Here is a 21,391-nt window from a genome sequence, read left to right as displayed (position 1 = left end):
TTTTTTTTTCGAAAATGTTTTTCATGTTTCTTGTATTTTTACTTTAATTTATTATGACTCTATAAGATGATGGTAACACAATATATGAGCATATATTAAAATTATGCGATAATATTGCCATATATTGTATTATCATCATCTTATAAAGCCATATGTATATGATAGTTATGTTAAAAAAATAAAAGGGTCGAAATTATTTTCGACCCTGTTAAATTTGTTTTAACTGGTTACTATGACTATAAGTGCATATTAATGTTATGGTATAATAATCACCTTTTAGATTTCTTTCTGAAGGTAAAAAATGTAATATATTATAACAAAGAACTTATAACACAAGAATCTCTTGTTCTTCAATTTGCATTCAAAACACAGTATCGGAAGTACAGGGTTAAAAGGTCAAACTGGGCGACGCCATTTCACAGCATGGAGCAGCGCCCCCTCCAAACTAGGAAGTCAATACTCTAACCCCCCCTAGAGTATTAGCAGATCCCCTCTATGATTTTGACTTTCTAATTTGATGCGGGCGCCCTACTCCTCAGTCAATTACTCTATCCCCCCTAGAGCATTAGCAGATCCCCTCTATGATTTTGACTTTTTAATTTGATGCGGGTGCCCTACTCCATGGCTCACAATGGCGCCACCCATAGCTCTATTCTATCCCACAATGCCTTTCGAAATTGTTACGCGCTTCGGACGAACAGGAGATTCTTGTGTTATAAGTTCTTTGATTATAATAAACTATCAATATAGTGAACTTAGTTTTTAAAATATAATAAACCAAATATTTCATTTGTTAATGTCATCTTTTATCCACGGCCACATAACTGACGCCATTTTAGTACTAGAAGTTAAACAGAATGCATGTTCCATCCCTTCTTTACAGAGTCGTATATCTCCGTCGGGAAAATGTTCCTTAATTTCCGAGTAGTACTGCACAGGACACCATCTGTCCGATGTTCCATAATATAAACAGAGTTTTGACAGATGCCTCTGCACAAGTTTGTGGTCGCAGTTTTTTACTTCATGCATTTCTTGCGATGCCATGTAAGAAGCATTTGCAGCAACAGTTGGATCAAAGAGATTCAAGGCTCCTCGAATGGCACATCCAGGGACCTGATAAACAGATTTAATTTATTTTATTTTTTATTCTATTTGTGCACAGAATGAATAAAGGAAACCTTTACATTTTTGCAAAGTAAAAGAGATTCAAGGCTCCTCGAATGACACATCCAGAGACCTCAGACAATTTTTTATTTATTTTATATTCTATTTCTGCACAAAATGAATAAATGAAACTTTTACATATCTACAATAAGATTTAAGGATTTATAAGGTTCCGTAAGCTCTGTGTACTATCAAACTAGGTTGAAAAAAAGTGTGATGTACCTATATATGATAGTGATATTCCCAAATATGGTAGTGATATGACATCATCATGTCCATATATGGGAACATCACATCTGTTGTCACATAACGTTTGATAGTGTAGACAGATGGCACATCCACCCAATATAAAATTTTATTTTCTATTTTTGAGTGAATACATAAAAGTTTTACTTATTTGTACAGTGTAAACAAAAATCATAACTTACTTTGTTGCTTCTAAAATGCCATCCAATGAGTCTGCTCTGAAGATCCTGGGGCAGAAGAGACAGAAAGTAAACTGGAAGAATAGCTAACCATCGTAGGTACATAAGTATTGGCCCGAGTATCACACCATTTGGAGACACAAGCATGCGTTCAATTGTTGGAAATAACAGATAGGATTTGATAACTTTCCTCCTAGGCAATTCATCCATCATCTTTAGAATAATATAGCATCCTAAGAAATAGATAATGTCATAAAATTAGCTTGGTGGAAATGGATATGCTTGACAAACACAGGGTTTAAATCAAAGTTACTTTGAATATTTAACTGTCAAAGGTTGTAGTGCAAATAAACCCCTGCCAACACACCATCAACAGATATATAAAGATCTGTCTACACTATCAAACTAGTTTAACAAAAAAATAGTAATGTGCCCAAATATGGTAGTGATATGCCCTAATTTAGTAGTGACATGACATCATCATGTGGACACATCACATTTTGTTGTCACATAAAGTTTGATAGTGTAGACAGATCTTTAAGCCTCTCACATTGTGATGTTTCACTCTGGGAAAGCAAGTTCTATATTTAATAGAGAAAGAAAAGAATATTGTCACGCAGAATAATGTTAGTACTCACCTATAGAATGGCCAATAAGAATTAGTTTCTTATTTGCTGGAATGTGGTTTTTAATAAATGCTATTTTATGTTTAATTTGTCCTTTCAGACTGTGAATATCAGGACTGTTTTCAACATCTTAGGAAAAAAGTAAAAGAAACATGATTAGACTTATAAAAACCTTGGTGTCCAGTTATGTCCATATATGGGCACATCACCTTTTTTTGTCACAAAAACATTGATAGTGAGACAAGGCTTTACCTTTTATTTCTTCATTTGTTGGTTGACCAATGATAGTGGACCTTTTGTGATGACCAGCATGGGAAATTCCCCAGACTGGTATTTTCTTTTCTCCTTTTAAAAACAGCTCTTCCATAAACACCTCATAGAAGGTCATTACTCCTGGATTTCCTAATACATCATAATTAAATAATAATTATTAATTTAATTATTTCAGAAAATGTAATGTTCTTGCTCTCAGTGGTATCAGCAAAGTTTTATTTCTGCAGAACAGAATTTATTGCAATGTTAAAGCTGACAGTGCGATACGACATCATCATGTCCATATATTAGTTATATTAATTAACAATGAGCTCACTGTGTAAATTTACTGCATGAGAAATGTCCAGGGTTTACTTCAGAAAATGAGTACTACTGCAGCAGAACGTACCAGGAATGATAAGAATGATTGCATCATGTGATGACTCCACAGCAGGCTCATACTTGACAACATGAGTGAGGATATTGAGCACTCGCATAAAACAAATCTTGGGTAAATTCACAGACATCATTTAGGCCTAGCCTTAGGCCTACAATCTGAAATAATAAAGACATACAATGTTAATTTGCTTCCGGATGCAAAGCTGCTTCAAAGTAGTTATTCAATTACCATCCTTATGTCTGGATGTGCGATTTCCTGGAAGGACGCTTGGAAGTTAGGTTGAAGCCAGTTACAAGTGTTTAATGAATGGTGACTGTTGGTAAAAAGTTGATATAAAATGTTATTGAGTACAATACTGTGTATAGTGAATTAATTTAATAATTATAATCTGTTGAAATAAACATACATATCAATTATACACCAGATGATCACATGATGATCTCCCCAATTACAGTTTTTTTTTTATGTATATACTCAAATAGACCAAATAAATAATGAAATGCTATATTTATATTATTGGATTGCCATTATAACCCACCTAGACAAAAGGCATAGCCTACTAATACTAGCTGCCTAGATAGATCAGTATGATGATTCTTCTAGTCTGAACTACTAGGTTCTTGTAGGCTAGGCCCTAAATGATTCCCCTAGAGTCTAGGCCCTCGGGCGGCAATATGACTAGTTCGTCGGTCAGTGACGCTCGCAAGCTTGTCTCTAACCTAGGCCTAGACTTTATTGTATTTTAGTTAGTATTCTAGGCTAGGCTAGTCCTTACTAACTTATATTAAATAAAGTATCCTCTAGTAACATGGCTACCTAACCTAGAAGTACGAAGTAAAAAAAAACACTCGGTAATCAGCTATTTACCATAAAACTAGAGCTTCTTTTAGGACCGCCTAGGCGTAGTTTTAGTTTGTTTACCGCCGCGCGCCGAAGAAACGCCCCCTATACGTATGAAACGCCACCGTCGCCGTATATTTATTTTATTACTAATAATACTGTTTTGTCGGGTTTTCTTCCTCGGTTTTACAGTAAACACGTTGTGCTATTTTTATCATTGTAAACATTGTTTATTCATAGATGATGCACACGGGGTATATAAATTGTACATTCAACGTTTTGAACCGGATATCTTCTATTTTATTGTTTTCCTCGAAATAAATAATAAACAATATAGGCCTAGCCTATAGTTAATATTCCCGTACCGTACCAATTACATAGCAAGTCACGTGATATTATGTCTTATTATGCTAGTTAATGTCAATTTTATTGATTTTCACTGAACAGATCATTACAATAATAATACTGTTTTCAAATGACAGCATGTACGATACGATAACATTTATTGCAATCAATATTATTTTAAATACAATTAAAATTGAAGTAAAACATTGAAAAGAAAAAGTAGGTTAACAATATGATAAACAGACATAATGAGGACAAAATCACAACAAGAACCCGGCCAAACAGTTGATAAAAAGAATTATCTAAAAGAAACATACATTATTATATTACATTTTTATTTGTACCATCTTTTCGATGATAAAAGTAAAAAAACATAATAGGCCTATGTTGATCAGGGCCGAATAGTGCGAGACGATCAAATACGACTCCGAAATCGTTACCAGTGCCATAGCTGAGATAAAATGCTGTCTCGATTCATATTCATTGGTATCTTTAATTGTTATTCCAATTTAATATTTGTATCTCCGCGTTGTGTTTAAATGGTCATAAGGAATAACATAGTTTCTATTTTTTATTACCGTTACCGCTCGTCTGTGTAAAGTGGCCTTTAGAGTATCGTCCTAGTAAACTTTTCATCACAATTCGACACCACTCATGCCGCGTCTGAAAAATTACATTTCGCACTCACTGCGGCGCTATCAACTCAGAAACGACTTCAACTTGTTTCTATAGGCCAAATAAAGTAATTATTTTATTGTTTTGATTTCAATATCCTAATATTCATACACATTATCATGCGGAACCCTTAGACAAATATATCAACGTTGACAAATTCATAGCGCTTAAAGCTATAGTCAGGTTTTATTTCTCGCTGCAAGTTATTTATTGAGAAACAACCGTTAAAGTATATTGATACATCGTACGTACGTATTTATTATGTTCATTAATATAGTATCACGTTGCTATGGTAGCGATACGCATGAATGAGCGTTACGTTTAATTTAAGCTAATAATGCAAATAGTATACACAATACAACGCAATAGGTTGACAGTCACCCAAGAACTTGAGGCGGCGCGAATAATACGCGGACGGTTTGACTCTGTGGGGAAGAATTGTGAATAAGAGACGTCGGAGTTGACGCAAGAAATAGAGCAGAAAAAGTACGTCGCGTTCGAAAACTGCAATTTACTCAAGTCTAGTGAGAAAAAACATGAGGCTCGTATTTATTTTAATTACGACATTAATTGTTGGCAATTACAATGGATTCGTTTTTTCTACATCCAGTACTAGTGAAAGGTAATTACATTCTCAATTATGTTTTGTTTTGTATATCATGTTTAATAATAATAATATCCTGGATGTATATAACGCCTAATGTTGTGAAACCTTTAAGCGCTGAACATTATTACCCCAGTCATGTTTTTGGATCAAACACGTATGGAAACAAAAGCCATAATGCAGCTAGTAATCAGCGCAACTGGGTACCCATTTATACACCTGGGTGGAGAGAGGCAAATGTAAGTAAAGTATCTTGCCTAAGGATACAAGCAATGCGGGGAGAGTTGGATTCGAACCTCGATCTCACGATCAGTAATCGAACGTCCAACACGCTCTTAACAATGTTTTATGTCAAAAGCGCAAACAAGAAAAATCATTTAACTATAAGTATAAATATCAAGTGGCGATTTAACGAAAGATTCTCAAAATATTTATCCTTTATTTGGGAAAATGCAGTAGACCCGGATTTAAATGACCATTTTCTACTAAAATTATAATTCATAGTCTTTGGCTATCCAATTAGTAACAATTTGTCATATTAATGACTTCATCGATTATGACATATCTAGGCGTGCATACTATTAACGGACTTAAATCATCAAGTCAATGCTACAAGTCAACATCTAACATTGGTATTGGCCTTATACTACTAATAGTTCATGAACTAGGCCTATGAATAAGTAAAACGTGGCCATGGTTCCCACTTCTTGGCACACGGACGTAAACAGTATAGCATGAGGCAAGGAAGTAAAAAAAAATGTCCCTATTAATCTGTTCCTTCGTCGTGAGGTGGTTTCCCGAATGATCGTAAAATCAAAAACGGTACTGTGTATGACCAACTAGCGTTTTGTCACCGGCTAGTCATCCATTCATAGAAGTACTGATGTAGTAGCCTACCTGTACGGAGACCATAGAATGTGACCCGAGGCATGACTAACTACGACTTTATATGATAGAAAGTTGAGAAAAAATGTTACGAGTAGTTTTACGACATGAAGATGTTTATGAAATTATGTCAATAATGTTTACACACTAGGCCTAGGCCTAGGCCTAGGCATACAAATAGTAACGTTTGTTAGTAAAAATAATTTTGAGTTAATCAGAATAAGATATAAGGAAGAAAAGCAAAGAGACTATGGAGCGGCTATTCCTGAATATACAATACTAGCCTAGGCTAGGCCTAAGTATCGTAGATTTAAATTATAAATTTTAGGCGATCTTGTCAAAGGTCAAGCGCCTATAGCCTGCCACGTTTCGATATTCAATATTGAACTTGACCTGACGTGGTTCCATGGTATCTTTATATGAAAATGGTAGAGTGGATAGAAAATAATTAATTAAAAATTTACCTTAAAATGGTTTTGAACTGAACCGGTGGATGTCTTGTTGTATGGTTTTAGTTTAAAATACTCTATGTTCGATATTAGTGCGTGTGCGTAATAGAATGAAATGCGTGCGTACGATGTGCGCGATGCAGAGTTGTACAATAGTGTATGTTTATATAAGTGTATCGTATATAGTAGTAGAAGATCGAAAATATAACATAGGTATATAATATGGTAGAATATGAAAAAGTAGTATAGAATGTAGAAAAAGGAAGCGAAAAATCAAAGGAACTAGAATTCGTCGAAGAAGGGAGTATGACAGACAGAAATTCGAATACGCATGCGGATAGCATGACGCTTTCGATTCGTGCGAACAAATTCGCCTAGTGGAAAATAGGCTTTACTGAGTAGCAAAGAACAACGTACGTAAGAAAAGTTTTCTATAGTATAATTATAACTACTGCATTCTCCTTCACAATTTTTAATTTAATGTGTGCAAATAATGCAATGTATCTCACTGCATGACAATGCAATATTGGGTGCTCTCTGTTTATATCTATAGATCGATTTACTTGTGGTGTAGTACCGTATTGTTAGGCGATCAAATCGTCACCGGCATGTCATTTGGAATATTAATATCTTACGAACATTATTGATATTCACAGCATTGTTAAAAACGAGTTCATGTTTTCTAAAAATCGTGTATATGTATGGTATAAATTTATATTATCTATGTTGTATGGAAAAGATACTTGAATAGAGGAGGAGAGGAGTGTTAACTATCATAAAGCTCTTTCTACACTATCAAACTTGTGACAAAAATGTGCTGTGCCCATATGAACATGACGATGTAATGTCACTACCATATTTGGACACATCACACTTGTTTGTCAGATCAGTTTGATAGTGTAGACCCGGACCCGGATTCGAAACCACTCAGCTGCTATGAAATAGAAACATGCTGTCAGATAAAGGCGGCGTGGAAAGAAACACATACACTGTAATGCAATCCTAGCAGTTCGTTTCCATAAGCGTTGTTCCCACTAGCGACGCAACACAAGGACGTAACGCAACGCAAGTGAATTGACCAATCACAAGCGATGGCTTATTCGCTTGTGATTGCTAAATGTCTATAACTTCGCTTGTCATTGGTTAAAACGCTTGCGTTGCGTTTACGTCCTTGCGTTACGTTCTAGTGAGAACCAAGCTTTATAGGCCTACGTACACGTTCAGAGTAAAGCGTGGTTGCCACTAGCGACGCAACACAAGGACGTAACGCAACGCAAGTGAATTAACCAATCACAAGCGATGGCTTATTCGCTTGTGATTGCTAAATGTCTATATAACTTCGCTTGTCATTGGTTAAAACGCTTGCGTTGCGTTTACGTCCTTGCGTTACGTTCTAGTGGGAACCAAGCTTTAAGGCCAATTTACACAGACGAGCGATAACGGTAATAACAATATAGAATCTATGTTATTCCTTTTGACCATGTACACATGTCACAACGCGGAGCGGACAGGCGGTTTCCGTTAACGCTCGTCTGTATAAATTGGTCTTTAAAATACGGGATGTTATATAAACCTTATACCTTTATACCAATATGACATTCCTGATAGGCCTATATTGTTACATGTGGTTATAAATACGGCAAATTAAAAAGCTTTAAATTATCTTTAGTTTCTTGGCATATTTTAACAACGGTTATAACGAACATGTTAGCGTGCTGGAAGAATTACTTAACCGTCCGAATCTTGCCATTTCTAGACCGTTAAATACAGGTATGTAAATCGTTTTAATCATAAAGCTTCGTTCCCACTAGAGACGCAACATTAGGAGAAGCACGTAACGCAACGTAACTGAGTTGACCAATCACAAGCGATGGATTATTCGAACTGTCATTGGTCAACACGCTTGCGTTGCGTTTACGTCTTAGCGCTGTGTTGCGTCTCTAGTGGGAACCAAGCATTAAGGTGTAATTGCTGATCTTCTATCTTTAATATAATAGGCCACAATATTGTTTTAACATTTCTATTAAAATATTTATTAAAATGCAGTACCGTTATATTTAGGTAAGGCGGATAATATTTACGTTCACATGACAATCCTTGGAATTGATTCAATTCGAGAACAGAACCAGGTAAGTAAAGCTTGATTCACACTAGGAAAAATAGGTCTATTCGGCGATGTTAACATGGTTCGTCGCAGAATATTGGTCAAATACTTGCATGGTACGAAGAAAGTATTCGTGCTCCTTAAACGCATGTTGACCAATGGCAAGCGACAGTTCAAAATAATCCATCGATTGTGATTGGTCAACTCACTTTGCGTTACGTCCTTGTGTTACGTCTTTAGTGGGAACCAAGTATTACGCGAACAGTCGTGTCATATACAAATGAGACACATACACACGGGCGCGCGTAGAGGCACTTGACTTGACTTCATTTTGATCACTGGTTAGTGCGTGCTTGTATTTTATTGATTCCCGTTTACCTATTTGCGCTTCAGGAGAGGGGTAGACCTACACGCAACAAGATAATGTTCATATAAAACTTCTATACTGCATGCTTAAAAACTAAAATAAATACATTCAGGATTTTAGTATGACAATACTCCTGGAGGTTCTATGGTCTGATTGGCGACTGAATCATAGCCAGAGTGAAGCTCTAGTCCTCATAGGAAGTGACGTAAATAAAGTGTGGATACCAAATATGATATTTACCGATTCGACAGAGGCCGATATAAGTGACGTCACTAAAAGTAATCAGGTGGTCAGAATAAGTAAACCAGACAATGTATCTTACGTCACCAGGTACAATCCATCTTTTTTTCCTATTCCCACTTATTGACATAAAATAATTATCAGTAAAAAATTACATAAAAGACAAATTAGGGAAACCTGTTATTGAATGCTGAAATAAATGGGTTCAGGGCGGTAGCCAGTATGAGGCAGGCAATTTTCACCACCCACAACATTTCCCCAGCAGAGATCGTCATATTTTATAGTAATTATTATATTTAAAGCATCTTTGCCTCGTCTGTTTTTAACCTCTCTCTATAGCCTTCTGGGTATCAAAATGTTCAATTTTTTATTTTTTTATACTGTATATTCAATTGTTTCAGAATGAAGATAAGGCATTTCTGTCCGATGGATTACGTTTACTTCCCATTTGACGTTCAGAGATGTCCGTTAAAAATGACGAATTGTAAGTGTATACACGAATAGGCAACAACGATTGTCTACTGCTGCATTACGTCATTGACAGATTACTCACGCATAACGGATGGTAACTAGCGCCATCACATTACAATATCACTGAAGCAGTTACTGTGTTATATACCGATCCGTTGTGTTATCCAGATCTGATACATTATTCGACACGCGCGTTCAAATATTGTTAAAACCTGTACATATTTTGTACGCGCGTATTGATTTTACGCACATATTGGTTGTACGCGCGTATTTGTTGTATCTAACTTGTGATAATCATTAAATGCTTAGTAAGCCTATGTTATTTTGTATATTACAGTTGGTTATATCGACGATCAGATACATCTGGATTGGTCGTATAACAACTCTATCGATTTATCTGCTGTATCATCGGTCGCCCATTACCACACGCCTCAAGTCGAAGAACAATACGCTTTCTACGAACCGGTTTCATACACAGGTATAGTACACTTTGCTGAAGTATTTTTTCCATATGACGTAACACAATGACGTAATTTGACGAATCAAAGCGACAGTTTGGATGATCCATCGCTTGCGATTGGTCAAATTACGTGAGGTCGTCTCATTACATTTATTTCGTCAGTACAAGATGGAAAATGAAAAGATATTACGATATAATTAAAATAAATTTAATTAATTTAAAATAAATTCCAAAATTTTGAAATTGTCAAAATAAGCATAAATTGTTCATAATCATAGATATATATATAGATCTGTATTATAGTGGTTACATGAAGGCCTTTATCACTATGACTTATACATTGTATACATTTATTAAATTCTAATGTGCCAAAATGGAAGTTGAATTTCCTTTTTTAACCCGAGGACACTTAAAAATTGTCTTATAAATTGGTTTCCTTTGCACACGTCACATAGAAAACATCTCCTGCATCGGGTTCACCCTCAGACTTCAGAGACAGAGGAACTTCTACGTATGGGGTTATATGTACCCTGCTGGTGGTCTAGTGGTCCTTAGTTGGATCAACTTTTGGATCGATATCGGAGCCGTTCCAGCCCGCATCTCACTAGGGATGACGACGGTGCTAACGTTTTACACACAGATGGTATCTGCTCAACGGTTGACACCAAAACTTGGATATGCGACTGTAAGAATTTCAAATTCAATTGAATTGGTTTCTAGTCTGGGTTCCAGACGGGGTTTTGACGTTGTAAATTAGTAAAAAGATAAATAATTTGGCACATATGGCGTTTCATACGTATACTACTTTAGCTATTAAGCTTCGAAATAACTACAGACTTAGGGCAAGTCTAGTTTGTTTCTAGTAGGCCTAATTTCCACTTTTCCGTCTGTCATCAATGTTATAACTCAAATTGCATGGTTGGTTTCGAGAAATCAATGTTTGTTTTCTTTATGTTTAGCGCCCCATATTTATTTATATTGTGTATTTCTTCTGATTTTTGTACAAATTTTGTACAAAAATCAGAATGATTTCAATGAATCTCTATTAGGTTATGGACTGGTGGATGGGGTTATGCCAAACATTTATCAACCTTGCGTTATTGGAGTACGCGCTCGCGCATCACATCTACACAACGGCCAAAAAACATGGAGAAGAAGCGAAAAAACAATTCGAAAAAAAACGAAAAAATAAATCGGTTAGTGATGACTATTTATACTTTATTACATTTAATTTACATACGATTCTCAAAACAGAGAGAAATAGGAGACATTCCGCAGATTGGACACAACAAAACTTCCTAAATAACGCTCTTTCCCGTTTAACCTTAATTTCACAGTAATTACATCCCACTATATTTCCACAATGTCCGATGACAAAAGGTAATCAAATGCCGTTTTTCAGCAGCAAAAAAATAACCGATAAACTGCCTGTGGAAAAAAATAAACCGATAATTATCTAATTCAAATCGGATAATTATCGGATAGGCCTAAATGCGATACAAATGTTTGGTAATGACTGATCATGCGCACTTCATTGGAAAATGAAACGATAATTTTGTTTTGGCTGCGCAAACACGGGCGAAAAAAAGAACTTTTTGAGAACATGCTAACCACACCGTAACTGTTTCCATCCACAGAAACAGGTGAAGAACGTTTCTAACAGCAAATACATCCCACTGCATTTCCAGAATGTCTATTCCGATGACGTGTCAAAAAGCGAACGAGAAGAAGAAATGGCTTTACAGAAGGCGGAAGAATATTCATACAAACGCATTGCATTAGCTTATAAAATTGATTTTTTCTCCAGAATTGTATTCCCAACATGTTACTTAATATCATTAATTACATTTATTATAATTGTGAATCGTTTTAAAAATCCATGAAATATCATACAAATAGGCATAATAAATGTTTGTGAGTTGAATGGTTACAATATTTCACGATTTGAAACGTTAACTTAACGTCGTTAAATAGAACAGTTAATCATACAAACATTCATTATTTGTGGTATAACACACCTACTGTGAATTATTACATTAGGAGCTAGGCCTACTGCTGTCTGCTTTCCTCTTCATGGCAATTGTGAGAGAAAATGATCTATAGACTGATCACGAATGTTTACGATATATTTGTTTGTACGTGATAAAAAAAACTTTAGAACGACCCATCATTACCATTTGATGTTTCCGTAATTTTGCGTCATTCATCAGTGGAAAATTACTTCCAATTATTGTCATTTGCATATAAAATTAATATACATAGAAATTATGGTTGCTCTAAAACTAACAAAAATAATTACAAAGTATCACATCACTCTCGTACGGTACACTGATAAGCATTCAGTGCCCGAATGGCAGCTGGATAAAAGGCAAGGATACATACAGCAGGCACGTTATACAATTATATACATTATTTCATCAAACATCAAACCAAAGGATACATAATAGTCTTGCATCATTGCCATAGTTACAAACTTTGATGGGACTTCGCTCATTTATTCATATATGTTATAACAATATCAGCAACAAAGCACTTCAAAATGACACAAAACATAAACGTATGATTAAATGTATATAGTTACTACGGCGATATTTTCAACAATATTGACTGTATATCTAATTTGTAAACACTGAATAAGAACAGAATAGGCATATTAATTTGAGTCTCTTGGGAATGTATACTGCCACTCACTGTAATTAAAGATATATCTACAGAGCAGAAAAAGAAATTATTATGTTATTGATTAAAACTAATAATTTAATTAAAATGATGAATACAAGACCTACTGTACACTACAAATACAAAACTATGATGCCAATCAATCAATCAATCAATCAATCAATCAATCAATCAATCAATCAATCAATAATTAAATTGAGAGTCCATACGCATTTTAAAAATTAATAATGGTATGTCTAAATTTGAATAGAGCATAATGAATGGAATAAATGTATATGCATGGTTAGTACCAATACTAAACAATGGATGCTAGGTGAAAATGAACATGTGTGCAATAACATGATTCAGCATTATAGATAGTGAGATTATGAATTATACAGAATGCTATTGTGGGGCCAGCCCTATTAAAGCCCTATTTTCCGTAAAATGAACAAGGATAATATATGTTTCAAAATTACGAACAAACCTTACTCAGGGCACACCCCTATCTAGGTCACACCCCTTTTCAGGGGACACCCCTATTCAGGGCACACTCCTGTTCAGTGAACGCTTCTATTAAGGGGGGAAATTTTGGTCCTGTTAGTGTCCCCCTTAATTGATAATAGTTTTACAGATTGTCTAGGCTTTTTACAACCTCAAAAAGACAGCACCAATTGAAATTTAGAAACACAAAACTGTGAGCCATAGCATTAGAACAAGCTTTATGTGCATATAACATGTGCCCATATATGGACCTAATGATGTCATATCACTACTGTATCATATTTGTGCATATCACTACCATATTTGGTAACATCACACTTTTTTGTCAAATTAGTTTGATAGCGTAGACAGGGCCTAATCATATAAACGTTTTTGCAAGTGCGATCATGTGATCAACACCACAGGCAACATCAATAACTTCCGCTGGCACACCAACCTATAAAAACAAACCATAAAAATACTCATTTATTATTATATTTAATTATTTATTTATTTATAATATATTGAGTTTTTATTTGCATAACATTAGCCAGGTTATAATGGTATTCATTTTATGTCATTATATATATTTTAATGTTTCTCGACAATGGCAAAATATTGATTATAAAGTTAAAATTCAAATTAAAATATTTTAACTATTTTATATTTTATATATACTAGATAATATTAGATATTATATAACACCTATATAAATTCCTGTCATTTGATTGGACGAATGTGGGTCACATGGCGTGCAATAGTACGCACTATTCAACGATCGTTAAATAGTACTTTTTGAAACATTTTTGTTTGTTATTTAGATGTTATATAAAACAAATAATGAATGTTTTGTATTCGTGTAATGGTACAAATAATGGCACTTGGTGAATGATGAAAGGTTATATCAACTCGGCTTTGCCTCGTTGATATAACCTTTCATCATTCACCTCGTGCCATTATTTGTACCATTGCACTCATAAACATTCATTATTTGTATACTATTATATTTAAAAAAATAGAGAAAACGTTTTGAGATGACCAACTAAAGATCTGTCCACACTATCAAAAAGGGTTAGCTTACCCAAAAAAAGTGTGATGTGGCCAAATATGGTAGTAATATGACATTATCATGTCCATATATGGGCATATCACATTTTTTTTGTTACATAAAAGTGTAGACAGAGCTTTACAAATAATTGTTTCTTTTACAAAAAAGACATAATATTACCAATGTCTGTATTAAGCACCTGTTTTATGCCTAATTGTGCAAATTATAGTATTTACATATACCATACTGTCTTGATATTTTGTCATTCTATGACACATTTATATGCAATTTATATAGATATTTTTTGACATTACAGAACTAACTAGTATTTTAGAATTGGGTAATCCACTGCCTTTAGAAGCGGTTACTTGAAATCCACTCTAATCGGCTTCATCAAAAAGTGTTGATGCCCTGGTGTGTATTAACTGTTAAGCTCTGTCTACACTATCAAACTAGATTGAAAAAAAAATTGTGATGTGCCCAAATATGGTAGTGATATGACATCATCATGTCCATATCATGGAGTAAATGGTCCATATATGGGCACATCACATTTTTTTTTCAATCTAGTTCACATAAAGTTTGATAGAGACAGAGCTTTAGTCGATGTGAAAGGTATTATTGCCTGTGTCTCAAATGCAAGTTAAACATCAAGTGAAAATAAACATACCTTGAGTGGAAAGTACTGGTCAAGATGAATACCAAGTCCCAATGAACCATGGGAGTTTTGACCCCATGTGTACAGGTCACCATCACCTTGAAAAACAAATACCAATTATAAAGCTCTGTCTACACTATCAAACTTTATGTGACAAAAAAATGTGATGTACCCATATATGGACATGATGATGTCATATCACTACCATATTTTAGGCATATCACTACCATATTTTAGGCATATCATAGTTACCATATTTTAGGCATATCACTACCATATTTTAGGCATATCACAGTTACCATATTTCAGGCATATCACTACCATATTTCAGGCATATCACTACCATGATTTAGGCATATCACTACCATATTTTAGGCATATCACTACCATATTTGGACATATCACACTTTTTTTGTCAACCTACTGTAGTTTGATAGTGTAGACAGAGCTTTATAGTACACATATAATTATAAGTACAATTGGTTTGTGGTTAACATGCTTTCTAGCCAAATCTAGGACACAAATCCTGCCTCTAGGCTTTTTTTCAAATTGTAATTATATTGTTATATTTATTGTTCATGTTGTCATGGCAATAAATTCAATTATTTAAACAAATGAAATACACTCAACTTGAATGATTGTAATCATGTTATACATGTAAATTTGCCTAAAGCTCTGTCTACACTATCAAACTTTATGTGACAACAAAATGTGATGTGTATTATGGAAATGATGATGCCATAGCACTACCATATTTGGCCCTTTTTTTTCAAACTAGCTTGATAGTGTGGACAGAGCTTTATACTTGTATTATTATGTATATATGCATTTATTCAACCTTCATCAACTTCTCATTCCAAAAGTATTGATTTGACAGAACGAGAAAGTCATTAATGCATACATACACTAAGCCTACACTAAATAACATATTTTAATATAAATTGTAATATTTTGTATTTATATTATTTAATGACATGTACATTACGTGTATACAGTATTAATACATTATGAATTACTCTGTATGGACTCTTGTTATTTGTGTTACAGTACTTTAAATTCTTGGTAGTAAGTTTCAATTCTGGGCCTTCCTACCACTCCTCTATCCCACTGACCCTCCATCCCACTGACCCTCCATCCCACTGACCCTCCACCCCACTGACCCTCCATTCCACTGACCCTTTATCCCACTGAAACCTGCTCCCCTTATGAAGGGGACAAACTGTACACAGAGCATTGTATGTTGTTGGCTCTTATTCATTTACTACTAACATACATGCCTTTATAAGGAGGATTTCTCTAAAAGCAAAAGGTGTATAAAGAAAATACAATTGTATTTATCTTACTTGTTAAGGCAGCAAAATGGTGCATTCCACAGAATATCCTGGTAACTTTGATGTGTTCCTTCAATTCTCTACGGCCAAAAAGAATAGCAGGGATGGGTTCAGGTCTTTTGCTTTCTGAAAGCTTTGGCCCCTTGCCTAATATACCGTAACCCCACACATACACATCACCAGAATCTGAAACAAAAGCACATGTTTTCCAACTGTCAGTCAGTCTGAAACATCCAATGACTCATTGTTTTAAGAATATATCTTTGACTCCCACCCCGCTAAAGCTTTGTCTACACTATCAAACTAGATTGACAACAAAAAGTGTGATGTGGCCAAATATGGTGGTGATATGCTTAAATATGGTAGTGCTATGACATCATCATGTCCATATATGGACACATCACATTGTTTTGTCACATAAAGTTTGATAGTGTAGATAGAGCTTTAAATTTGTATTCAATCAATAAATCCTATACTATACTGTTTTAAAACAAGCTATATGCCAGTGAACCTTTAACCTTTAAAGAGTAATATAATATAAGAACAAAAAAAGTCAAATTATTAGGACAAATATCATTTCTTTATTATAGATAATGAAAACACTAACCATTGAGAAGTGCACAGACCGTGCCACCAGTTGCCACGGATACAACCCGTCCAACATCCTTTAAAGGAAGACGTCTTGGCTCTGCAATCTGCAGACAAATTAAAACACAGATTGAGAGGACTTAATCAGAATTTCAGTTAAGCTTCAGAACGATTAAAATTACATTTACATTGTCACACTACAGTTTGCTAACCTGTGTTTCATCTGTAACTAATCTAAGTTGATTGTATTCAGAATTTCCCCATCCAAATACATCTCCTTTATCTGTCAGAACAAAAGTAAAACAGAAATTAGAGAACAAGAACAAATTCAAGAAGACAGTGTTGCGGAGGAGGCTATATATAAATATAAAATTCAAATGAATTTCAACAGTTAACTTAACATAAGTATACAGTGTATATGGGTGGATGGAGGTCACAGTAAGTTCATTGAACTTTAAGTTGTGAACCCCGATAATGGGACTATTATAGCATGGTGGGTTGTCATCTTGGTTCAAGAACCTCAATCATCCAAGCCTGCAAGATTCTACTCGTGATCAAGACAGTGCCAACAATTTTGTTGTCAAACTAGTTTGATAGTGTAGACAGAGCTTTATGTAATCTTTATAGTTATGTACTCAGTGTGTAGTGAGACAACTTACCTGACACAGCTAAGCAGCAATCAGCATACGTAGCAACATCAACAATTGTTTCACCTTTCAGATCGCCCAATATTAAACCGACCTCACTTGAACTTGTATAATCTCCTCTACCTACGGACAGGATGTGATATGCACAAATATGGTAGTGATATGCACAAATATTATAGTGATATGCACAAATATGGTAGTGATATGCACAAATATGGTAGTGATATGCACAAATATGGTAGTGATATGCACAAATATGGTAGTGCTATTACATCATCATGTCCATATATGGCCACATCACATTTTTTGTCACATAAAGTTTAATAGTGTAGACAGAGCTTAACTGTTATTGATCTACTACACATCAATGTATACCATAATGTTCAATAAAGCTTTAATCAATTCATATAGATATTTCATTCATTTTGTATATTTATATTATCATAATTTCCTTCAAATCATAAACCTAACCTGTTTGCCCGTCAGCTCCCCATCCACAACTCAAGACCTGTCCACTTTCTGTCAAAAACAAACTGTGGTCTTGTCCACACACAATCTAAGAACAGTGTAAAGTAAATAACTGAACATGACAACATGACATATTAATTATATCAATAAATATATTAATTTTTATATTGTTTTTGTAGACAATAGTCTTTAAATTCTTGTGTAAATGTGCAGTAAAGCCTGGTTTCCATTAAAATTGCTACAGCGTTTCCATTAAAATCGCTACACGTGCAGATGTCGCAGACGCAATCAGGAAGGCTCCCCGTTTCATCGCAGTCAAATCGGCTAAGTTCAACCATGTTCAACTTTGCAGATTGTGTCGGCGATGAATCGTATACGCGTACAAAAGAATATTTTGCGCTCGCGTACTAGATCCCCGATAAATTCTAGCGTTTCCATAGAATCGCTACGCTCGGTTGTGTAGCGATTTTATGGAAACCATGCTTAACTAGTCAGGATGGTACAGCATTATACCCTTTAAAAAATTATTTCTATTACAGTATGTCTATTAGGGCCGTGCTAACTAATACAGAGGGCGGCAAACTGTTCTACATCATTGCCAGCATTGATTCATTTTAGTTAAACATTAATCAATTTAGGGATGAAAGATTACAAACAAATTTGTGATACAAACCTTTTTTATTTTACCTTCAATACCAGAAATGTTGTGAATTCTCATATTACAGCTGAAAAAATTAATTATTTATTTATTATTAAAATATAAAAACATTTTAAATTAATCTTATTAGTAATATTCAGTTCTCTCAAATAAGAGGCCCAAAAATACAAGTATTATAAGTTAACATGAACATTAAATAGGTACCTATATGCACATACAATAAATCTGGAAAGTGATACTATTGTGTTTGTTTCTGTGTATTTAAGTAAATGACAAAAAGCTCTGTCTACACTATCAAACTAACATCATTATTAAAATTAAAATGGTATCCTCTATTGATGAACAATCTAATAATAAAAGAAAGAAGTAATTGTTACTTTACCTGTAATTTTCATCTTCTATGACTTTTCTTCCACACTGGCCATATGCATTATTCCCTAGACTAAAAACTTAAGCATCACAAAAAAAATCAATTTCTAATCAACTAATATTTATCTAGTGAATATAATTTAATTTTTAATGTTTTTATCACCAAGAATTCTTAATTAATACTATTTGTCAGAAGGTATTTTAAAAAAATCTAATTTATTGATACCTCCTTCTTGATCTGTCAAAACTAGAGAGTGCGCTCTTCCACAAGCAACTTGAATAACACGAGTGGAACGGGGAGTTTTCAGAGGCAGATGAATTTCAGCTGGTGCTATTACATACTCTAAATTTTTACCTTAAAAAAGCATTTGTAAAAATGTATTTTAATTTTTATCTAAATAAATGTGTCTTTTTTTATTTTCAGACTTTTTTTATGACATTTTAATTTGCAAACTTCAGGCACAAGGAGAATACAGTACCTCAGCACTCTGTCTATACACTATCAAAATAGTTTGAAAAAAAAAAGTGTAATATGCTTAAATATGGTAGTGATATGACATCGAAATGTCTATATATGGGCACATGCATCACATTTTTTTTGTCACATAAAGTTGAGTGTTGAACTAAGCACATCTTCTAGTGTTCCGATTCCTTCACCAAATATCGCTGATATCCCTTCCCTAACCCTAATCCATCCACCTACCCCTGTTCACTTGTTTCTCGTGGTAGCCTATCTGTGTGTCTGTGTTGATTCCTGTGCCCCAAAGTTTAGATGAACTGAGGCTATTACTGGAAAAGAGAGAAAATCCATAACCACAGGCAACATCTGAAATCTACAAGTATAAGTACAGAAAAGTCTAAAATCAAGATATTTGTTGTTTTTAAACCTTGGAGTAGAAATTTCAATATTACTATGTATTTGGTAATAAATTTGAACTTAAATGTTTCTGAAAAAAAACATCTATATTTAGATGATGATTATTTACATGATGTTAAATGAAAAAAAACGAGCGGAGCTTTAGCTTGGTGGTTAACATGCTTGCCTTCCAATTCAAGGTCCAGGGTTCAATCCTGACCTAGTGCCAGCGTTTTAACTCTTTTAACCCCACTCCCTAAGCCTCAAATGAGACTTAGTTTATAAGCACGATAAATTGTTAAATATTCATCCTGTAATTGCCGATTCACTCGATGTTATTTATTTTTTTTTAATTTACTTCCAATTTCTTGACAATCAGAAACAAAAAAAGTTGAACAGGGCAGTCGAGGTAAAGCGTAAAAAACTCCAAAGATGTGCTTAACCATGCGTACAAAGAGTCAGTTGAGTCAGTACCTTTTCATCAAAATAAAGCAGATAGGGGGCGGTCTGTTTTTTTCGTACAGGAACTCTTGGCTTGGGTTTGATAAACGTTGGTACGCCTAAACTTCCCGTCATCGCATAACCCCAAACATAGACACGGTGTTTTCGCTGCCGATGGTCACCGCCAAATTTGTGTACTGCAAGGTCCTCTGCTGCTCGTTCATGTATATACTTATTTGAATAGTTTCGGTGTTGTGATGATGCTGTAGTCTGCTGTGAGATATTGGCTAGGCACGAAAGAGTTTGACATTTTAAGAAAATTCTATTTAAATATGTTCCTTTGTGTAATAGTTTAACACAGTTATGCATTCTTTGGTTTGATTTTAGTACTGATGACTGCAACCCATCATGAGGTTTACCTAGAAAATAAAAAGAAATGAAATATTTTCTCAGATTTCACAGTATTTATTTTTTATTAATTTAATTTATTTATTATTATTACAGAGCTTGCTGGACTAGGGCCTTTCACTACAGTACTATTTTCTGTCAGTACTAGATGTACACTACCTGAGTCAGTTTGTACCTGCTGGCATTGGTATAGCCCTACTACACTAAAAAGGATCTCCCACTACAGCTAGCTAGACTGACTCCATTGGCCTACTAATATTATAATACAGTATCACTTATTAGCTAGTTCAGGAGGCCTAACCTCTACTAGCTAGAATAAATTGGCGATAAATTAAAGTGTAGGCCAAGAATCTAACTTTAGAGAGGTATATCGCTAAGAAGTATATGACAATAGATTACTATATCAACTCCATTAATAAAGTTTGTTTTTTAATTCAAAAATTAGGTAAACGTGAACATAAACCCGTCAAC

The 21,391-nt window shown here is 34.5% G+C and overlaps 3 protein-coding genes across 6 annotated transcripts in view; 1 reads left to right on the top strand and 2 right to left on the bottom strand.

Moving 5' to 3' along the window:
* Positions 1-238: 238 nt before the first annotated feature.
* The window catches only part of LOC140039194 (lipid droplet-associated hydrolase-like), a 251,811-nt gene continuing 230,658 nt past the window's right edge, over positions 239-21,391 (bottom strand). The window contains exons 2-7 of one of the 3 annotated variants that reach the window (XM_072084793.1): positions 3,735-3,769; positions 2,877-3,022; positions 2,468-2,617; positions 2,228-2,344; positions 1,593-1,822; positions 239-1,113 (exon numbers count right to left, since the gene is read on the bottom strand). In XM_072084793.1, the coding sequence (XP_071940894.1) occupies positions 787-1,113; positions 1,593-1,822; positions 2,228-2,344; positions 2,468-2,617; positions 2,877-2,997 (945 nt within the window). In that variant the 5' untranslated portion in view covers positions 2,998-3,022; positions 3,735-3,769 and the 3' untranslated portion in view covers positions 239-786. Of the gene's footprint in view, positions 1,114-1,592; positions 1,823-2,227; positions 2,345-2,467; positions 2,618-2,804; positions 3,023-3,734; positions 3,770-6,680; positions 6,725-21,391 lie in introns of those variants that run through there. The other 2 variants (XM_072084802.1, XM_072084810.1) reach the window with 2 other exon arrangements.
* LOC140063694 (glycine receptor subunit alpha-2-like) lies at positions 5,144-12,191 on the top strand. Its single transcript, XM_072110166.1, has 9 exons — positions 5,144-5,349; positions 8,335-8,435; positions 8,727-8,794; positions 9,249-9,466; positions 9,778-9,860; positions 10,185-10,325; positions 10,763-10,992; positions 11,357-11,503; positions 11,945-12,191. Exons 1-9 carry the CDS (start codon positions 5,264-5,266, stop codon positions 12,188-12,190), a joined length of 1,320 nt encoding a protein of 439 aa, XP_071966267.1. The 5' UTR covers positions 5,144-5,263; the 3' UTR covers position 12,191.
* LOC140063661 (RCC1-like G exchanging factor-like protein) lies at positions 11,518-21,161 on the bottom strand. 2 transcript variants are annotated; one of them, XM_072110110.1, is made up of 13 exons: positions 21,080-21,161; positions 20,546-20,931; positions 19,919-20,048; positions 19,442-19,570; positions 19,229-19,295; positions 18,862-18,913; positions 18,192-18,276; positions 17,733-17,843; positions 17,286-17,356; positions 17,093-17,180; positions 16,498-16,671; positions 15,167-15,252; positions 11,518-13,905 (listed from the first exon to the last, which is right to left on the bottom strand). In XM_072110110.1, the coding sequence occupies exons 2-13, from the start codon at positions 20,879-20,881 to the stop codon at positions 13,828-13,830; spliced, it is 1,407 nt and encodes a 468-aa protein (XP_071966211.1). In that variant the 5' UTR covers positions 20,882-20,931; positions 21,080-21,161; the 3' UTR covers positions 11,518-13,827. The 2 variants fall into 2 exon arrangements, with proteins under 2 accessions (XP_071966211.1, XP_071966220.1); XM_072110119.1 differs by lacking the exon at positions 21,080-21,161 and having other exon boundaries at positions 19,919-20,004; positions 20,546-20,652.

This window comes from Antedon mediterranea, chromosome 1, assembly GCF_964355755.1.
Source record: "Antedon mediterranea chromosome 1, ecAntMedi1.1, whole genome shotgun sequence".
In the NCBI taxonomy this organism is placed as follows: Eukaryota; Metazoa; Echinodermata; class Crinoidea; order Comatulida; family Antedonidae; genus Antedon; species Antedon mediterranea.
This window is presented reverse-complemented; position numbering and strand designations above follow the sequence as displayed.

Coding starts and splice junctions, on each gene's coding strand:
- LOC140063694 (XM_072110166.1), top strand. CDS start 5,264: ATGAGGCTCGTATTTATTTTAATTACGACATTAATTGTTGGCAATTAC. Junction 5,350..8,334: donor ACATCCAGTACTAGTGAAAG/GTAATTACATTC, acceptor AATTATCTTTAG/TTTCTTGGCATATTTTAACA. Junction 9,861..10,184: donor TCCGTTAAAAATGACGAATT/GTAAGTGTATAC, acceptor TGTATATTACAG/TTGGTTATATCGACGATCAG.
- LOC140063661 (XM_072110110.1), bottom strand. CDS start 20,881: ATGCATAACTGTGTTAAACTATTACACAAAGGAACATATTTAAATAGA. Junction 18,277..18,861: donor TTGAAGGTAAAATAAAAAAG/GTTTGTATCACA, acceptor CACTGTTCTTAG/ATTGTGTGTGGACAAGACCA. Junction 13,906..15,166: donor ACCAGTACTTTCCACTCAAG/GTATGTTTATTT, acceptor TTGTTTTTATAG/GTTGGTGTGCCAGCGGAAGT.